Raw genomic sequence first — 20,747 nt, forward strand, 5'->3', positions numbered from 1 at the left:
CTAGAGGAAATAGAAAGATTTTTACAAACGAGCCATCACCACTTAATTATCTGCTTAGTTGAATTGGTAGTAATCAGTGTTTTCCTCAGAGAGCTCACCTTGGATTTTCTAGGATGTGTAAAAGAACAGCTCAAATTGTGATTATGGAAAATATATAGATAATTAAATCTAATCCAGACATGTTTTGAAATAGATTAACCTCAGGCGTGGCTTCCATCTGTTAGACAGGATAAAGGAGGAAGCATACCCAGTGCTGTCTCAATTACACCCTGGAACACGTTTCACCACGCAGTGTTGTTGCGTATGTATTTGGTACTTATCTCTAATTATTTTAGGCTGATATTGTATCCAGGATTTACTTCACTGTGAAAATCAACAATAAAAATGACTTTGAATACCAAGTTGTGGAGATTTTTTATAGCATCTGCTTAAAAAGATGAAAAGAAGCCTCAGCTTGTAACAGTCAGGCATTTTTTAACCTCAAAGTTGGGTGAATCAGGAGTCAGAAGTTGGGGTGATCGCAGGGGACCCTGGGTCTGTTGTTAATTTCCAGGTGCTCAGGTTTGGAGAAGCTGCAAGAGTCCTTGCACCGTGCCAGACCACGGGCTGGCCGATGGCACTGAAATACTAATTGCACAAAACACTAATTGCACTGAAACGCTGCTCAGCAAGACACCCCAACCCAGAGCACAGCACACAAGCTGCCCCCATGGTCAACCTGCCCTAATTTAAACATATTCACAGCCACTCTGTGACCTTCAGCAGATATAAGCCATGGGCAGGTCTACAAGGCAGGTTGCAAGCACAAGCAAACGAGTTTTTCCCACACTTCAGACGAGCCAGGAGCGATGTAATCTCACTGGTTTGGCCCTGTACCTGTTAGATGGGCATTAGATACACCCAACCACACCATCTGATCACAGAATCGCACTGAGACACACAGCTTCTGGTTTGCAGGGCAAGCTTACGTCTGTCTGGTAGACACTAATACTCTATCACCCAATATTTTCTGTGTTTACTGTTTTCCTCCTTTACTCTGCCATACAGCTGGCTGGAGATAAATTAGCTCAGGGTCCTGGTTTGAGGTAAAACAGAACCAATTTTCTATTCAGTAACATCCTGCTGAGAAACCAAAACATTTTGAATCCTCTTTCTGATTCTCTTAAAACCAAAACTATTCATTCTGAGAAAGCAAAAGCTTCCTTCCAGACTTAAAAACTTCCAGAGACTCTTTTCCTCTCAGCAGTTATAGGATAACTGTTTTGATAGACCCACAAGAATATGCTTCAGAATATTACGTCTTAGAGAAAACGAAGTTTCCCCGGTTTGCTCCTGTTCAGGATGAAAACAACTTACAAGATCACCCTGAGATGGGAAGCACATTGATCCTGAGACAGTTTTGACACCCGAGCAGCAGCTCTGCCCCAGAGGACCCTGAATTTAAAGGGTCTTTCTAGAAATTGCAATCATTTTGTGTCCTGTTTGCTCTAGACATTTCACATTTCTGGTCACTTGGTCATCATATTAATAACTGCAGGTTTCTGGAACTATGTAAAATAAAAGCATGGAAAAATAATTCCTTGGGAAATCTCACTGGCAACCATGAATGGGTCCCTGCGTACATGTGCCTTGTATACAAGTACATGTTTAAAGGCAAGTCTTAGTCTAATAAAAGAAAGCAAAACAGAAGGAATGACACTAGTAAAGTGAAAAAATATCAGGAAGCAAGTAATGAGGTTACTTATAATTTTATTGTAGCATGTCCCAAATTAAAGATCAGAAGAAAATGGCCCCACAATTTTTTTATTTTTATAGCAGAGGATGAATAAATCCACATTAATGAATTGCATCTCTTTGTAAAGCAATTTCTGCTCGCAAACAAAGGAGGCGTGCTGCAAATTTCTAGCTATCCTGGCAGAGCCAGCAGACAGAAGGAGAGGTTGGAAATGAGCATTTGCCTCTTCCATGGCACTTTGTGGCCGTTGCTGTTAGTGCTACTTCTGCTTTGGGCATTGCTGCTGCTGCTGCTGCTGGGGGATGCTCTTCACAGGACACTTGGCTTGCCCTTTGGGGGCCTGGGATTGCTCCACACACTTTGGAGGACACTTTTCCTGGCATTTTGAAGGTATTTGCTGCTGCTGTTTCTGCTGGTGGGAAGACATCTTTGCTAAGCCTGGAAGAAAACCAAGGTGCCATTTCAGTTATTTTAAGCCCTACACATTTCTTCTTTCTGGATATTATAGTTTCACTCAGTTCTTCAGCTTTGACATTAAACCAACAGTGAAGAGCCTTTAAGAGTTAATCCTACCAGCAAAACCACAACAAAGCCCCTTGGAAATCCCTGAGGGTGCTGCTGTTCAGACCAAATTTGTGTTGGTGACTCCAGCTTGCTGTAGCTGCTCCATATTGTGCTTCTGGGCTCTTGTCACTGTTGGCCTCTGTGGAGATCAGCCACTCTCCTGAGGCCTCAGGGCGTAACTGTATATAAGCATAAATGAATAGAAGAGGCAAGCACCATCCTAACACAGGTAAATGGCTATAGAAGCAGAGGGAAGCGAAACAACAAGACGAGTTTTCCTTCTTTCCCTCTGCTCACTGTTTTCTGAGCGTTTCAGCTTTAACAAGTGAAGCAAGTTTTGAAGAAAGCAAAGAGAACCTCACGGCAATATTTAAAAGTAGTCAAAGAGGAGCAGAAAGCAAGTGACATTTCAGTATTGCATGTGGTTTTGAAAGAGAAAAATCACTCAATAAAAATCCCTTCTGGCAACAGCCCCATCTCTGCTTAGCTCGCCAAGAGCCTCAGAGCAGCAGCCATGTCTCTGGTCATTTAACACAGGTGACCCATCCCCCTGCTCAGTGATAAGATTTTATACAAAGACGTGAAACTCAGAGCCCTGGAGATGCAGTAGACTGCAGTGATCAGCCCATGGCTGCTCAACAGATGCAAAACAAGCTGCCAGTAGATGCCATCCTTTGGTAGCTGATAATACCCAGTGGTTATCCACAAGGATTCTTATCAGTTGGAAAGAAAAATATGAGGGTTGATAAGGGTTTGTGGGTCCAAAGAGTCAGCAAGCCACTGTCTGGAGCCTCAGAAAGTCTCAAAATAACATAATACGGCTTCCACCGGTAGAGAGGTGAAATTGCTGGGGAGCTGAGTTGAAACTGTTACAAGATAAATAAAGAAAAAAAATAATCACCCTGTCTCCCAAGAAGAGAGCACAGAAACCCCCACATACAGAGCTAAGAGTGTCTAGAGAGACTCACCTGGTGTCTCCTGCTGTTGAAGGAAGAGAAGAAGAAGGCACTCAGGTTAAAGTGCCTCCCGAATGGGAGGCTTTTATATGCTTTTAGAAGTCAGCCCTGGGAGCTGATGACAACAGATTAACTTGATGACCAGAATCTTTCACAACCAGAACCTGCTCCACTGACACCTCCGTACACCTGGACTTCAGTCAAGGTCTGTGAGATACCTCCTCTTTCAGGTGCGGGGGATTTGTTGTTTTTTTAATGCAAGGCACACCCAATCTGGTAATAGTTGGCTAATTTATTAATAATTCATCTTGTCCCGACCCTGGGCAAAGATCCCACAACTGAAGTCAGGTTTGAGAGACGGCTCAGATCTGCTCTGGAGTGAGAAGATCACGTTTGCGTACAGTTTAGGTGTTTCCTGATAGTTTTGTTTGTGATCACCAGGACAGATCTCCAGCTGGTGTAAATCAGAGTGGGGAGGGCAGGTCTGGGTGCTGCATCCCAGCTCCCAGGAAGGGCAGCAGGTCTGTGTTTGGCAGTCTGTGTTTTTGGGTTTTGCTTCTGTCCTTCTCTATTTGCCTTCCTCAAAAGGGAAATGAAGCATTTTATATTGCCAAGAAATTAGGAAGCTTTCCCCTTTATTTTTTCTGCACTTTCATGTAGTTTTTCACCAAAGCAACTAAAAACTTTTCTTTTACAAACACTGGATTCAGCTTGCTGAAGTTATGGCAGAATTTCCTTTTTTCCATGGATGAGTCCGTGTTTCAGAAAAGTGTCGGTCACCTTGAAATTTTTCCGAGGAAGGAGCTGAGAAAATGTTTCAACTGAAACACTGTCTTTAGCTCTAAAGGAGAAGTAGTTCAGTCCTCCCTTGAGCATTCCTCAATGCTATGCCCTGTGGGGTCATATTCAGCCCTGGGAATTACAGTCCAGTCTCCATTACAGATATGTGATACTGGGAGAGATGATGGACGTGGCTTCCACCGGGCGTAGGAGAGCAAAGGGAGCTAATGGAAAAAAACATCATCCCATATCTTAACATCCCTCACTCCTGCCTGATTTCCCAGGGTCTTCATGGTTGACATAGATCAAAGCTCACTAATTTGTTGTAAATATTGAGGAGAATCTCAGCAATGTGCAGACCTAACCACAGGCACATAGGAGAGCAGTGTGTCAGGGCTTTTGCAACACGTTTTCCTACAGGCACAGGAAGCGTGATGAGCACAAACCAGCAGGTCCCTTCTGCCGCTTCCCCCAGGGTTTACAGAGCTGCATGCCCTCGTCGATGATTACTGCACCTGGTGCAACACTTGCAGCAGAGAGGAAGAGAAGAAAGGAATTTAAATTACTAACACAGCTGATAGAGCTGGATGAAGATGCTTGGAAATCAGTCATAGGTGCCTAACCTGTGAGAGGGATCTCATTAGTAGCTTCATATGACTTCCTGACGAAGACTTTTTCCATGCCTGGAAGTGGGCACTGATGCTGTCACAGCAAGAAGTTATTAGCGAGGCAGAATTCATGGCTCAATCCCCAAATGTTTGCATTCAACAGCAGGAATTAGACGTTCCTAGTCTTCACCTCCACTTCCGTGCTGCTGAATATCTGGCCCACCTCCCCCTGTTTTGTCTATCTGAACCGAAAGGTGTGTTCAGGCATAGAATTTGTTTGCCTTACCGAGACATGTTTTACCTATCATTATCCCTGTTTGATGGTGTCACCTTTTGGTGTTGACAGAAATAACACAAAAAGGAATCTGTTAAACCCTCTACACCTGCACACAAGGTTTCATTAAAAGCTGATTTGGTAACAGTGTTTACACACACCTAAATATAACCCTTTTCCTTTCTAGATTAGATGTTCTCCACCCTTGCCATAATGATACGGTAGGTGGATAGCAATTCTCTGCATCCCAGACATGGAAATTGTGTGGCCGTCACGGAGACAGAGGTAAGCAAGTCACATACACACTATGGAAGACAATGGGAGCATTATCTCTGAAACTCGGCATTTAAATGGGTATAACGTCCCTCCAGACAATGGGCCTCCTTCAGTTTCAAAATTCTAACTCCAAATAAAGAAGATGTATTTATAAGTGAATTAAAATATTATCATACCTGCCAGTCATTAATGAACCTGAAATGTCAACCACTCTATCAGTCAGGGATGTGACTTCTCCTCCTTGCAGATGGGGAATAGACAGATAACAAGAGTGAGACCTGCCCAAAGCCACACGAAGTGTCTGCAGCAAACCGTGGCACAAAACTGCAATCTTGCAGGGCTCGGACCTGTTCCTGAACCGCAAAAAGATTCATCTCCTGAAGCCAACTTTCTATATTTAGTCAGTGAGGATCATGGGGAGAATTCATCAAAAATACCATTTTGGCCTCCATCAAAAATATCATTTTTGTCTCCATCAGAATGTTTTTAAGAAATAGTTCAAATCTCAGCAAGAATTCCTTCTTTCTTGGACCTGGGGCTTTCTTCCACTTAAATTTACCTTTTAACAGTTTCTAAGATTTGCCTCCAAAATTCAGAGGTATAAACACCAAAATTCTATCATTATTAAAGGTGAAAATTAAATTTCTATCATTATTTTCAACAAGGACAATGCTATTTTTTTTATATCTGTCAGAAAAGTATTGCTGGGATGGTGTTTTGTTTATGGCATTAGAAGACATTGCTCCACATTATAATGTACACTCTCCCTCTTTACAGCACTGCATTGCAAGCACAAATCCACCACAACCATAACAGCTTTTAGAAGGAAAACTAAAGGAAAATGTTCTTGGGTCTGAAGACATGGAAATGGGGAGATGAAAAAAAGACAGAAGACGCGTTATGCCATCAATGGTCAATTTTTATTGCTGTAGATAGACATTAAAAGACAAGAGGATATACATTAAAAGACAATAAGAGAATTAAGGAATAGAAGGGGAAACATCTTCCAACATCAACTGCTTACAGCACAGCCATTGCTAAATAACTTCCCACAATGCCTAGCAGTATAATATTGGCCAACTGCAGTTACCAAGATAAAGGTGTTGAGATAGCAGTAGCAGAAGTATCATAGGAAACAAAGATATAGGCTGGAAACGTTCAGAAAAAGATTTTTCAAGACAAAAAGAGCATGGGGTAACCACGTCGGGAGAGGTCTTGGTCCGTCGCAGGTGGGTCTGTAACCTGGTTTTCATGCCGTGGATACTCATGAGCCTGTGGATATTGCAATGCACCGAAGCATCAGGGCTGCATGCAAGGCTCATGCGTTGAGGCCATCAGCAGGGGTGAGAGCAGCCGGTGCTGCAGGGCTCCAGGCACACCGTCTCGCAGGAATCCACGCACTTGGTCGTACAGACCTCCACACATGGGGGCGGGCAGGGCTCCACGCACTTGGTGCAGCACTGGGTGACGCAGGGCTCCACGCACTGGGATGGGCACTGGGCGGCACATGGCTTTACGCAGACATCGATGCACTGAGGGGCGCAGACCTCCACGCACTGGGTGCTACAAGGCTCCACGCACTGGGTGCTGCAGGGCTCCACGCACTGGGTGCTGCAGGAGGTGGTGCATTGGGTGGCACAGGGCTCCACGCACTGGGAGCTGCAGGTGGTGGTGCACTGGGTGGCACAGGGCGTTGCGCAGACCTCCACACACTGTGTGGAGCAGGGCTTCACGCAGACGCTGCTGCAGGGCTCCACGCACACCGTCTTGCAGGGCTCCACGCACTTGCCGCATTTCTGCAGACAAATGGGAGGGGGCAGGCAGGGCTGCTTGCACTGCTCGTAGTAAGACATCCTTCTGAGGGGCTGGTAAAGCTAAAGGCAAAGATAAAAAGAGAGATACAAAATCAGGACTCTCATCCTTTCTTCTTAAACCACAATTCACAACCTGAGCTCTTGAAACATGTACAGCAGTTAGAGGTTGGACTGAGAAAAGGGCTCTTAGAAGAAATTGCACGTGTGAATGATCTCTGCATTCAGGCATATGCAACTAACCTGCCAGGTTATTCCTTCGTTCCTTGGGAACCTGCAAGCTTCACTGTTAGGAAGACTACAGACATAAATTTTACAGCCTGAATTTTATAGAATTGCCCCCAGTTAAACTTTGTAGAAACCATAACATGAAAATAGTTGATTTCCTTATTTTCTTATTTAAATCAGCAGACATTCCAGGGCCTGTCTTTTCCTTATCACTTTTTCAGTTCCTCACACACCACAGAGCACATCCCACTTTGTGCAGACGTTGAACGGCTAATCCCCGAGGATAAAGCCCAAAGACCACAAATTCAGACGCTATCCCAAATCCTCCAGCTGTATATCACGGTACACTATTGGAGTTGTATCAGAATTAACAGGCTCATCCTTTCATAAAAGAAGGGTCGGCCCAGACATCGCAGCTCACAGTTCCAATTCATTTCTTCATCTTGACTTCTCCCAGGTGTCTCCTGCAGCTTTGCCCTCAGGTGTTCTGCAGCTTCCTTCTTCCAGATAATGCTTCTTCCCACCCATCTCTTTTGAAGTCCCAAGTCTCACTCTGCAGCATCCACTAATTTATTTAATTTCCTGACTTAATGAGGTACGAAAAAATTAATGAAGATAGAATACGAAGGATGAGAGACAGCCACAGTTTCTGAAGAGGTGAGAAGACATTTGCAAGCTACTTAAGGAAGAGCAAACTCTAAGTAAGAGTTGAACGTTCTCTCGTCCATTCCAGGACAAAAACACCAGAAGCAAAGCTCTCCTGTGATCAGTTCTTTTGACCAGAACAACCAAGTAACACAGCCATCACATCATTCCCTGATAAATACAAGAGAGACTTACCAGTTCACCAATGCAGGTGAGTGAGGGAGAAGTCAAATGAACTGGTGTGAGCATCAAAATGCAAACCTTTTTATATGGCTTGCATGGCGTCATCTCCGGAAACAAGGGAGCCCAGGGGTATGGACACCTGACCACTAACTACCTGAATAGGCTCCACCTATACATGCTTTACATATTTGTTTACATCCTAATTTTTGATGGAAACCCTCTTCCAGGAAAAACATGTGATCCTGAGCAAATTCTGCTTCCACCTAATTTGTGCGTCATGTGGTTCCCAACGGGAATGACACAGTAATTAAAAAAAAAAACAGGTACTGGATTAATTGCTTTTCAAAAAAGATTTAATACGCTTGGATATTTTCATCGCCTTATTTCCATAAATGTCTGAATGATACCTTAGGTTTTTTTCAATGCAGTAAGAATGGACAGCTATTATTAGGGAAGATGGGCAATTGATCTGATTTACTATGGGAAATAGCATGTCCTAATTCTCATGGTAAGAAACAGCTAATCCTACAGTGGGCCATCGGCACTTCTACAAACTGTTGAGGTATTTTTTTTCTCTAATACCTTTTATAACCATCAAATACACCCAACCCATTCTTCCCCGCTGTGTATTAACAACATTCATGCTTGGCAATGCCAATGGGGACACAACTCCAGTTACCTTGAGGACCTCTTTAAGTCATTCAGGGCAAAGTAAAGGGTTACACATTTTGAAGGCATTTTTCACTGCCAGAGCAGTGTAAACGGCTTCAGTTTAATCAGAATTTAGGCCCAGGACTCCATATTAGCATATTGAAGCCTTTTCCTGACCTTGGTATCTCACTCAGCTCCACAGCACAGAAAATCTTTATCTCTCTGAGATATTCCAATCATGGAGTTGGAATGTGATCATCAGACTATGTGATCAAATTCCCCAGTGAGATCACTCACAAAAATGCTAAATGGGCAAAAAAAAACCCCAAACCCCAACCTGTTCAGCATGAGCAGTGCATCCTGTTTACGCTGGAAACCAGGAGTCCCGCTGGAGAATTGCAGGCATCGGCACTGGTCCCTTTCCAGTGTTTACGTGGGGAAATTCCTGTCCTAAGCCTGTGTGAGCTGACGTGTTTGCGCTGCTCTTGACATCCTCCCAGCATCACCTCATGGTTCATTCAGCCTTTCCACTCCTCTTCCTTTGCTGGACGGACTCGGTGCATCATCTGTTGTTTCTCCCAGCCAGACCCATATCCTGCACTGGTGGCTTTTATAGATGATAGGAAGAAATTAGGACATGTACAGCATTTGTTTGTGTTAGACATCTGCTCCAGGGTGAGGAGAAACACCCACGACTGCACCAAATAGACCCTGCAGACTGTAAAATGAACAGAGAGCAACTAGCTCAGATATCACACTAGCTCAATGTCTAATATTTTGACAGATTAATCTCTCTCCATCTTCTCATCCTAAACCTAACCCTGCTGGGTGATGCTGAGCAAGCAATTGTCCTCCAGTACATTTATGTTCCCCCACAGCCTCCAACACTTATCTCACTGAGGAGTTTGTCATAGTCTGGTCTGTACAGTTCTTCGTGCTTTCCTAGGGCTCCAGGCTCACCTCTAAAACCAGTGCTGAGGACCGGTCCTACATCTCCCTCTCTATAGTGGGTTATTGTATACCCTATTGTTATATTTGATTAGCTAGAAATTGTAACGACTTCTAAGAGAAATAGACATTTTAGGAGACACAAATTGAACTGCATCGGTAATATGTGGGAACATCACGGTGCTGGATTATTATTCTTAATTGACACTTATTTGTGGATCTCTATTACATTTATGAGCAATTTGGTCATTTGACTAGTCACATTAACTTCAGTGAGTCAGGACCCCACAGCAACATCCTTTTGTGGCCATCCTCCTTTGGCAAAAGAGCTCAAAATAAGTGATCTTTTTTTCCAAGTCTGACACTTCTGGGATCTTTTTAATTAAATGGCACGTGTTAAAGTCTCTTGTAGAACCAGAGGCTGGTGTGATGGGTAGTGCTTTAATGAAAAAAGCACAATAGAGCCAAAACCAGAACCAGAAGAGGTTCCTGGAGCCCAGGAGGAGAGAGACTCCCCTTCCCAGAAGTTTGTCTGGTGCTGCAGAAGAGGAGCCCCCTGAGCACTGTAATCTGGTGCTCAGCAGAATATTTCAGAAAATTTAGTAAAAAAAAATCATGGTCAATATTTTCGGCTCCAAATAATCCAAGAGGGACTTCATATTTCACCAAGAGCTACCAAAGATGGAGGTACATCAAGTTTGGAGCCATTTTCCTACATCTATGAACAAATTTGCCTGCAGACATGAAACACCGCACGATCACGGGAACGTGATTGCTAACATAGATACAAAATGTCAGGATGTGCAGATGTCATGACTTTGGATGGAAACATCTCAAACTGAAATTTTTCCCCGAGCAACTGTTTAGATATGCATCATTGTTCAGGGAGTGGAGCGATAGGATGAGGGGGAGCGGTTTTAAAATGGAAGAGGGGAGATTTAGATTAGATATTAGATTGGATTTAGATTAGATGTTAGATATTTCCTGTGAGGGTGGTGAGCCCCTGGCCCAGGTTGCCCAGAGAAGCTGTGGCTGCCCCATCCCTGGAGGGGTTCAAGGCCAGGTTGGACGGGGCTTGGAGCAACGTGGGCTGGTGGGAGGTGTCCCTGCCCAGGGCAGGGGGGTGGAATGAGATGGTCTTTAAGGTCCCTTCCCACCCAAACCATTCTATGATTCTATGGTTCAGCTGGATTTATGCTAGAAGAAAAAATAAATTCATTAACAGCTGAACACTTTGCTTTGAAACGATGATACTTCTGGATTTCTTTGCATCCCCTGGTTAACTAAAAGCCTCCTAAGCAAGCATCTGTGGCATCCAGCACTGGTTGGCATCAGGGATTTCATTTAACTTATGTGCAGCATCCCGTAGAGTACACTATACACTACCCACATTTTGGTGACCAAAGCGTTTTCATAGAAATCAAGGATTCTCCCCATATTCTCAGCATGGCCAGGCCTTCCCAGCCCACTCTCCTGCACTTTGTTGCAATTAAATCTTCAAGGCTGGGGCTTCATTACATCCGACTTTCCCCTCTCGTCATTCCCTACCACAACTCCCTGGGGAAGGTGCGAGGGTGTGATCCAGCACCGAGGGCACCTTCCAGTTTGGGCTGGTCTCCAGGCGGCCAGTTGATGGCTCCGGCAGCTTTGGAAATCGTCGCATAGCTGAGATGCCAGGAGGCTGAGTCTAAAATGTAATTAGCTTCACATGAGAACAAGTGGCTTGTCTAGTCCATGCCCTAGGGACTATTTGATCAAGTAATTAGATCGTTACTTATGGGGCTGGAGGAACCCAAATACGGCACTATCCGCCTCTTTTCCTGTTTACTCAGGAAGGTGAGTGCTCTGTGAAGAATGATAAGTGAGCATCTGAACACAATTAAATCTGAAAAAGAGGAACTAGCTGTGGTCATGAAAAAACCCTCGTCTGTTTTATCTTTTGCCTTCTGACTATTGTAGATATTTGCTTTGATTTCCCAAAATTTTAGAATGGGTATCTAACTTTCCTTAGGCTGTTTTTTTTTTTAATTTCTGAATAAAACTGTGTCCTGATCTCTGAGAAATAGTTTTTAGAGCTCAAAACAAGTTGCCTGACAGAGCAAGAACTGTGGGCCTACTGCATTTGCTTATGCAGAATAGCAACTTTCTCCCAAACTGTGCTAACAGTTTCATAGCTGTGGTATAAACATCCAGGTGTTCAGGGGGGAATGGAGTCTGTTTCTCTTCCTAGGGCACAATCCTGTGTTGTTCACCTGGAGATGGAATGTCTGCTCTCTGCTAATAGCCTCAGCCTTTTCAAATCTGATTTTCTATGTTCATATGAAGGATTAAATATAGTGCAAGCATTGTGCCATCAGAAGGGTGCTACAGAGAAATAGGCCAAGGGAAAATCTTATCTGAATGCCATTTTTTCCACCTGCAGTTTGTTATTTCCCAGAAGATCATTCCATTTGATTTGGGAGCAGAAGCAAAGGAAAAGGTTGTTTGCACAGAACCTTTCAATGAGTTTTAAAGGAGTTTTGGAGACAAATCGGACCTCCACAGAGAGACAATTAGGAAGCCTCAATTGGTTTGGAATTGCTATTGTGTGGTGTTTGTGCTTAGGTAAGGCATAGAGCCCTTGCCAAAGTCCAGACACCGCAGTGGCAAGAGCCGTACAACCAGTGGTGAGAGCCAGGGTTTGCCGCAAACAGTTGAGAGGAGGACGGAAACCGAAGGGCTGTGAGGGTGGGGCGATTTGTGTGAGGCCGGATCTCCCCAGACCACGTGCAGCGCCACATCCATTGGGTACGATTTATCACGTCCCACTATTGGTTGGACTCCTCTACTAGAAAAAGCGAGACAGTGATAATTGCAGGTTAGTCACCAGCCACGTGCCCTGGGGCGTCTTTAAAGAAGGAGCCAGTGGGTGCTCGCAGACAGAGCTGCGCCCATGTCTGCTGCTTCAGCAGCTTCCCCCGCAGTCTGTCTCCCCATCTCTACTCCCTTCAGCGGTTGCTGCTGAGCCCGATTCCATTCTGCACCACCTCTGCACTGGAAACCAGCAGAGCAATACCCTTGGCATGTGTAACAGGGCGACTTCGAGTCCCTGAAGATGTTGCCCACTCTTGGGCAAATAAATGTGGTGCTAAGGAGGAAGCACTGGGATCCTCTTAGCAGGTATTCATGGAGGGTTACCAGAATTGTCCAAGACACCTTGCTAACACTAATAATATTTCTGCAGAACTCAGTGGTGCATGAATCTATATCGATCTCCGCAACAGATGAGGCTTGCCCAATTGCCACCAGAGATAAGGAAATAGAAGTCAATTGCAAAAGGCTGAGCTAGGACCTCTTACACATGGGTGACATTTATGAGGCATGGTCTCCCAACCTGCTCAGCTTCCCCTCATTAGTGGCTTATTTACCCATTGCTTGTAATGGAACATTTCATTTCTGCCAGCAGGATGCAGACACAGCCAGCCCTGAGCTCCTCCAGCTTCGGAGGAGCACTTCAGCAAGTGGTTGGGTTTTCAAAGTCTTTTCAAAACCATGGGAGAGCAGTGCTTCCTCATGGTGTACAGCATCCCCTCTCCCAGCAACGACCTGGGATATCCCAGAGGAGTCCCAGGTCTCCAGCTATTGCCTTAGACTTTCTCAGGCATTCCAACAGGACCTGCCACTCTACAGAGATCAGGCTTTTAGGAAGAAATTAAAAGGAGAATGGGTGAGTCTGGGGGAATGCAAAAATGAAGGAAACACAGACAACTGATGCCTAGATAATAATATTTTTTTTATTGCTTCATACAAGAAAAGGAGAAGATGGCAAGAAAGAATAAACGTAGAAATTCCTCCATCTACACCAGTGCAAAGAAGAATTACAGAATCTCTCTCCCAGGCAATATTCCTGGGGGCACAAAACAAATCAGTTACATGTTACAAGGAAACGCATTGTGCTTGAGGTAAATATAGTAGAAATGATGCAGAACATAAGGAAAACCATTTGAGGATTTACTCTTCCTTGGACAGGAAGGGCATTAGGAAAACAAAGATGTGAGGAAGACCTTGACAAGTTCAGGGATCTGCAAACCGTTTTCATTCCTTAGCCTTTGGAGCCTCCACAGGGCAATCGCCCCCACCACAGGAGCCCCGACATGCAGCCCCTCAAGGAGCCATGCATTTACGACAGCAAACATCTGCACACGCAATGGAGTAGTGCCGGCCGCAGGCAGGGGTGCATATGCCCTTGCACGGGGGGGTGGCCTGTGTAACACAGGCGGTGGGACAGGAATCCACACACTTCGTAACAGCCTGAACGCCCCCACAGCAGGGATCCACACATGTGGTGGTGCACTTGGTCACCTCCTGACAGCAGGGATCCACACACGTGGTGGTGCACTTGGTCACCTCCTGACAGCAGGGGTCCACGCATCTGGTCATGCACTTGGTCACCTCCTGGCAGCAGGGATCCACACACGTGGTGGTGCACTTGGTCAACTCCTGGCAGCAGGGATCCACGCATCTGGTGGTGCACTTGGTCACCTCCTGGCAGCAGGGGTCCACACACGTGGTGGTGCATTCACTCACACCTCCACAGCATGGGTCCACGCATGTGGTGGTGCACTTGGTGACTTCCTTGCAGCAGGGATCCACGCACCTGGTGGTGCACTTGGTGACTTCCTTGCAGCAGGGATCCACGCACCTGGTGGTGCACTTGGTCACTGGCCCACAGCATGGCTCCACACACTTAGTAGTGCACTTGGTCACCTCCTGGCAGCAGGGATCCACACACCTGGTGGTGCATTCACTCACACCTCCACAGCATGGGTCCACGCATGTGGTGGTGCACTTGGTGACTTCCTTGCAGCAGGGATCCACGCACCTGGTGGTGCACTTGGTCACTGGCCCACAGCATGGCTCCACACACTTAGTAGTGCACTTGGTCACCTCCTGGCAGCAGGGATCCACACACCTGGTGGTGCACTTCGTCACTTCACTACAGCATGGATCTATGCACCTGGTGGTGCACTTGTTCACTCTGCCGTAGCATGGATCCACACATTTAGTGGTGTATCTGGTGACACCTCCACAGCATGGATCAACACGCTTAGTGGTGTATCTGGTGACACCTCCACAGCATGGATCTATGCACCTGGTGGTACTTCTGGTCACGCTGCCACAGCATGGATCAACACACCTCGTGGTGCACTTGGTCACTCTATCGCAGCATGGATCCACACACTTAGTGGTGCACTTGGTCACCTCTCTACAGCAGGGATTCACACGCCTGGTAGTGCACTTGGTCACCTTATCGCAGCACGGATCCACACACCTGGTGGTGCACTTGGTCACCTCTCTACAGCAGGGATTCACACGCCTGGTAGTGCACTTAATCACTTCACTACAGCATGGATCTACGCACCTGGTAGTGCACTTGGTCACTCTGTCACAGCATGGATCCACGCATTTAGTGGTGCATCTGGTCACAGGTCCACAGCATGGATCTACGCACCTGGTGGTGCACTTGGTCACCTGCTGGCAGCAGGGGTCCACACATCTGGTGGTGCACTTGGTCACCTCCTGGCAGCAGGGGTCCACACATCTGGTGGTGCACTTGGTCACCTCCTGGCAGCAGGGGTCTACGCATGTGGTGGCACACTTGGTCACCTCCTGGCAGCAGGGATCCACGCATGTGGTGGCACACTTGGTCACCTCCTGGCAGCAGGGGTCCACGCATCTGGTCGTGCACTTGGTCACCTCCTGGCAGCAGGGGTCCACGCATCTGGTCGTGCACTTGGTCACCTCCTGGCAGCAGGGGTCCACACACGTGGTGGTGCACTTGGTCACCTCCTGGCAGCAGGGGTCCACGCATCTGGTCGTGCACTTGGTCACCTCCTGGCAGCAGGGATCCACACACGTGGTGGTGCACTTGGTCACCTGCTGGCAGCAGGGGTCCACACATCTGGTAGTGCACTTGGTCACCTCCTGGCAGCAGGGGTCCACACATCTGGTGGTGCACTTGGTCACCTCCTGGCAGCAGGGGTCCACACATCTGGTGGTGCACTTGGTCACCTCCTGGCAGCAGGGGTCCACACATCTGGTGGTGCACTTGGTCACCTCCTGGCAGCAGGGGTCCACACATCTGGTGGTGCACTTGGTCACCTCCTGGCAGCAGGGGTCCACACATCTGGTGGTGCACTTGGTCACCTCCTGGCAGCAGGGGTCCACACATCTGGTGGTGCACTTGGTCACCTCCTGGCAGCAGGGGTCCACACATCTGGTGGTGCACTTGGTCACCTCCTGGCAGCAGGGGTCCACACATCTGGTGGTGCACTTGGTCACCTCCTGGCAGCAGGGGTCCACACATCTGGTGGTGCACTTGGTCACCTCCTGGCAGCAGGGGTCCACACATCTGGTGGTGCACTTGGTCACCTCCTGGCAGCAGGGGTCCACACATCTGGTGGTGCACTTGGTCACCTCCTGGCAGCAGGGATCCACACACGTGGTGGTGCACTTGGTCACCTCCTGGCAGCAGGGGTCCACACATCTGGTGGTGCACTTGGTCACCTCCTCACAGCACGTATCTTCACATCTGGTTGTGCACTCGGTCACTTTGCAGCAGCATGGGTCCACACATGTGGTGATGCACTTGGTCACTTCCTCACAGCACGGAGGCGCACAGGTGGTGATTCCGAGGCAGCAGGGATCCACACACCTGGCAGCCCGTGTCACACCAAGATTACTCAGGTTCACGTAAGTGGTGGTGCCCTGAGGAACCCCAGCGTAGCAGCAGGGATCCACACATTGAGGGAAGCACTGGATGTTACAGCCAGCACCACAGGGATCAACACATTTTTTCACTGGAAAACTCTTCACCAAGATTGTGGGAGGTGGAAGGCAGAGCTGTCTCAGTTGGTAATCGTTCTGGCACTGCATCTTTGAGGGAGGGGTAACGTCTGAAAGCAGGAAAGGAATAAACTTTGTGGAAAACAGAGACATTCAGCTTTCACAAGGAAAAGATGTACAAGGAAAGACAGATGTACATTTCAAACAGCTTCTCAAAACAGGAAAGAAAAGTGGTGTTATTTGGACTCAACTAAATTATATTGCATGTTCTGAAGTCATGACAGCCCCCACCTGCCCACAGCTCCCCTTAGTTTAGCATGAGCTCTTTGACATTACTTCCCTATTTCCACCTGTAAAGGAGACTACTAGGCTTCTGATGTGGACCTGTCCGCACGTAGGTCCTCACCTAGAGGACATGAGTGGAGCCTTCATGCCAGAAAACTTCCACAAGGAAAGGATCTGACGCTCACAGCACAGCTGCTTTCCCACCTCTCCCATAGAAGTTCTCCTAGCTCTTCTCATCCAGACTTCCTTCCAGGCATTGCTTACCCTTGCAGCCTGAGAGTCTCCACTTCTTATCTTCCCTCCCACTTTTTTCCTTTGAAGTCCTAGCCTTGCCTTTTGATCTTTCTCAAACCCAATAATTTCCTGGTTAAAACAGGGTAGCAATGTCATTGGGGAAAGAGAGAGGTTAGTCTGCTCTCAACTACCCTGAGATGTATCTTGATGGAGAACACAGAGCAATTGCAAAACATACAGCAAATAAAGACTGGTAGAAGATGGAATGAATATTTACCCTTACCTCAGCTGCTTGATAAATACCGTACGCAAATCTCACTAAGCAGAAGCACTCATAAGTCTCCTACATTGCTTCTGCAGATAATATTTAAAAACTAAATAACCCCAGCCACTATATTACTTCCCAGTAAGCCAAGAGAGACTTACCCAATTCACCAACAGCAACTAGCAAATGAAACCAAAACGGCTTGAGAAACACTACAATATGAATCCTTTTATATGATTTCAGTGTCCGTGTCTCCGGAAGTGAGACACCTCAGGGGTATGGAAATAAAATTTATAATAATCCAGACCTGCTCCACCTCCAATCCTTAAATTACTTGCTTACATTATAATTTTTAATGAAACCTGGCCACTGTGGTGGTACATGCGGCACTATGACTGCTGCCTGCAAGCTTGAATTCCTCATCCACGTATTTCCTATGGGGGATGTGGAACAAGGAACTGATGATACATCCTGGAAACAATGCCCCTCGGGATTAAACTTTGTTTTGATAAAAGTTGATTTGGTGCATTTTCTTGCGCCTTCCCCTGAGACAGCCATACAGACCAGGATTACAGATGTGATAGGACTCCATAAGTGACTTTGTTCTGCTCTATTGTGCGAGTTTGCTTGCTCTTACAAGCACACAATATCCCTCCTACTGAGAACTTTATTCACAATAATCTGGTCAGAATTTCCACTGTTGTAACTTGCAGTTGTTGCCTCTCACGCTGTCTCCGGGCACCTCTGAGAAACGCCTCTCCATTAATACTTTCTAGATAGCTGAAAGGGGCCCCAGGATCTCCCCTAAGTCTTTTCCTTTCCAGGATGAGCAGGTCCTTCAGCCTCTCCCCACCCATCACCTCCTTGAGGCCCCTGGACCATCTCGGTGGTCTCCACTGGGCTTGCTCCAGTTTGCTGGAGACTGTCTTGCACTGTGGACCCCAAATTGGACACAGCATCCAGGTGTGGTCTCACATGTGCCAGATGGAAGGGAGCACTCACTCCCCTGTAACTGCTGGAGAGTGCAGCCAGTACATGGGAGCACCCAAGTTCTCTGAGCAGCTTCATAACATCTCTAATCCTCAACCAAGTGCAGTATGTCAGCATAACCCAAATTTCATAGAATCATAGACTGGTTTGGGTTGGAAGGGACCTTAATGATCATCTAGTTCCAAACCCCCCTACAACGGGCAGGGACACCTTCCATTAGACCAGGATGCTCAAAGCCCCATCCAACCCGGCCTTGAACAGTTAGGCAGCCAGGGAAGGCTTCACACTGTGTTAAAACCTTCACTGTCACTTAGAGTCCTTCCAGGATATCTCCTATGATGGTCCATCTCTATGCAGCGACGCTCCAGGGGGATGACCCGTCTGTGTTTGGTGCTCTGACTGCAGTGTTCGTGGTAGTGGCCCTTTTTGGTTTGCTCTGCACGTTTCTGTCATACAGAGGGTTAAACCGAGACTGAGACACACCGTCCAAGAAAGATAGTGAACCGTGCACGACAGCCACAGCATGGAGTCAATGCTTTCTGCCTACCACAATTGCAGTCAAGTAAAGATGTTCTTGTCTGAAAATCCCTCATTGTAAGAGAGAAGGGAGAGCCACCAAGCGCATTGCCTGCGAGAGATCAAAGACTCTGAAACTTCCTTCTCTGCTCACTCTGAACTAGCCTTAAGTCACTTGGTGACACAAACATTGAACCAGTGTTACTTGCGTACAGAGACAAGGGTATATATCATCTGGAGATGAAGGTGCATTCTTGTGCCTGCACACTATTCTCCCTTTAAATGTGCCTGTCCATGCCGCTGGGCACAGTGGTGGCCAGCGTAGTAGCTTTTGGTTATTTAAGTTAAAATAAATAAATTTGAGATGTGTAACCACTTGGGCTGACAGTTTGCTGCTGACTGCAGTGATCTGAATTAACCCTTAGTATAGTTCAGCTGATTTTGGTAAACCGGTGGGCTGACGGGAAAAGGGTCCTATCACCCATCTGCTCTTCAGGGGTGCAACTGCAGGGGGATAAAGGCAACATCATGGCGATGGAGTAGCGTTATGTTATTTGAGTCAGAGCTTTAGGAGAAAATGCAAAACATCACGAGACTAGTGATGATATAAGAGTTTCCAGAAGCACGTCAGGGCACTACCACCAGCGGCACCCCGCCTGAACAGGACAGCGGCGGTGACAGAAAGAGGTCAGACACAGCTAAAAATAGAAGAATCCCCCAGATCCCACATCCCATCCTGTCTCTAATGGCCCGCATGATGTGTTGGGCTGGAGGATGTTTTACCGTCACAGAAAAACTGACCCATAACTGGGCGACTATTTGGGAGCGAGCCTGGAGTCCATGCATTTCCCAAATTCTTCTCTGACGTCAGCCCCACTGAAAGGACACGTGATCTCGCAAGCCATCTTTGCTCACTCAAGGTTACACTACAGCCGTGGAAATAGCTGGTTTCCATGAAAAATAATTAGTCAAATAATTCCTCACAGGGCGGAGGCGGAGCAGGGCCGGGTTAGTAAAGGACAGCTTGTCTGTGTGCCTGGGGCACCTCATCTCCGGAGGCCAGGCTCTTGAATATACAAGGCAGATCCCAGGTTAAAGTCGCCGTGTCTGCTCACTGTCTTTACTTGCTGATACTGAGCGGGGTAAGTATCTTCGGGATTGTACAGATCTAAGCCTGTTACTGGTGTTGATTTTCTACTATTTGCCGAAATAGATTACTGCTACCAGCTGCACAAGGGAAATTGTTTATTGGCTCTCACACCTCCTTGGTGACAAGGGTTTGAAAGAGTAATAATCTTCTTCCTTCGCGCTTTGCTGTAATTCCCATGGATGATCTGCAAAATGTCTCCTGCTGTCTCAGCACTGGATTTAGAGGGCTAAAACATCATCTTGCTCACTGAGTGCCTACGCGGCGGGCAGGAGCCGAAACTGCTCTGCATATAGATATCATCGAAGCGGCGAAGCAACTGCGGCATCGCATACGGCAGTGGCCAAGGTCCCAGGTAAGAGCTCCTAGCCTCATGGTAAACCTGAACAACTACGTCTCTCTTCTACCTGTCTAGCCTGTTGCCACTGAAAGCCCTGATAAAGGTGGGACAGTGATAGCTGCACCTCTTGCAGTGGTGCGAGATGGGTGTTCTCCTGCAAGGGAGTTTCAGGACAAGGACAAAAAGTCTGTAAAAGAGAGGGGATTAACTTGAAGTTTATAAACCTGCTGAAAATGTTAATCAAATCCACTGTTATCTGCTCAAGAAAATGCTGCTAGGGTGAAATTGTCTGGCTGAAAGCAGATTTCAGTAAGAAAAGATGAGTTTGGAAGTTTATACAGAAAAACAGAATGATGAAACTTCTTTTCATAAGGAGTGGTTGCAGAATCGGGGGGGGGTGGGGTGGGGAAAGACATAGCAATTTCTCTCTATTCATTATTTCGTGAACCAAATTGTGGCACAAACTGCAGGTGTCTTGCTGAAGAA

At 46.7% G+C, this 20,747-nt stretch overlaps 2 protein-coding genes across 2 annotated transcripts; both read right to left on the reverse strand.

Annotated features, from left to right (window-relative positions):
* Positions 1–6,170: 6,170 nt before the first annotated feature.
* On the reverse strand, positions 6,171–7,061 carry LOC128901115 (keratin-associated protein 9-1-like). Its single transcript, XM_054182921.1, has one exon. It carries the CDS (start codon positions 7,044–7,046, stop codon positions 6,528–6,530), a length of 519 nt encoding a protein of 172 aa, XP_054038896.1. The 5' UTR covers positions 7,047–7,061; the 3' UTR covers positions 6,171–6,527.
* A 6,741-nt stretch (positions 7,062–13,802) lies between these two features.
* On the reverse strand, positions 13,803–20,249 carry LOC128901179 (keratin-associated protein 16-1-like). The gene is made up of 5 exons (XM_054183017.1): positions 20,172–20,249; positions 17,996–18,200; positions 15,576–16,594; positions 15,061–15,530; positions 13,803–14,430 (listed from the first exon to the last, which is right to left on the reverse strand). The coding sequence occupies exons 1-5, from the start codon at positions 20,247–20,249 to the stop codon at positions 13,803–13,805; spliced, it is 2,400 nt and encodes a 799-aa protein (XP_054038992.1).
* Between the last annotated feature and the right edge of the window lie 498 nt (positions 20,250–20,747).

The sequence above is a fragment of the Rissa tridactyla genome, chromosome 23 (assembly GCF_028500815.1).
Source record: "Rissa tridactyla isolate bRisTri1 chromosome 23, bRisTri1.patW.cur.20221130, whole genome shotgun sequence".
NCBI classification, from domain to species: domain Eukaryota; kingdom Metazoa; phylum Chordata; class Aves; order Charadriiformes; family Laridae; genus Rissa; species Rissa tridactyla.

Excerpts from the sequence above, each read along its gene's own strand:
- LOC128901179 (XM_054183017.1), bottom strand. The coding sequence starts at position 20,249 with ATGCCGCAGTTGCTTCGCCGCTTCGATGATATCTATATGCAGAGCAGT. Across the intron at positions 16,595-17,995 it reads CAGAGGTGCCCGGAGACAGC|ACGTTACCCCTCCCTCAAAG; the intron begins GTGAGAGGCAAC and ends TCCTGCTTTCAG. Across the intron at positions 15,531-15,575 it reads TGGACCCCTGCTGCCAGCAG|GTGACCAAGTGCACGACCAG; the intron begins GTGACCAAGTGC and ends TGCTGCCAGGAG.
- LOC128901115 (XM_054182921.1), bottom strand. The coding sequence starts at position 7,046 with ATGTCTTACTACGAGCAGTGCAAGCAGCCCTGCCTGCCCCCTCCCATT.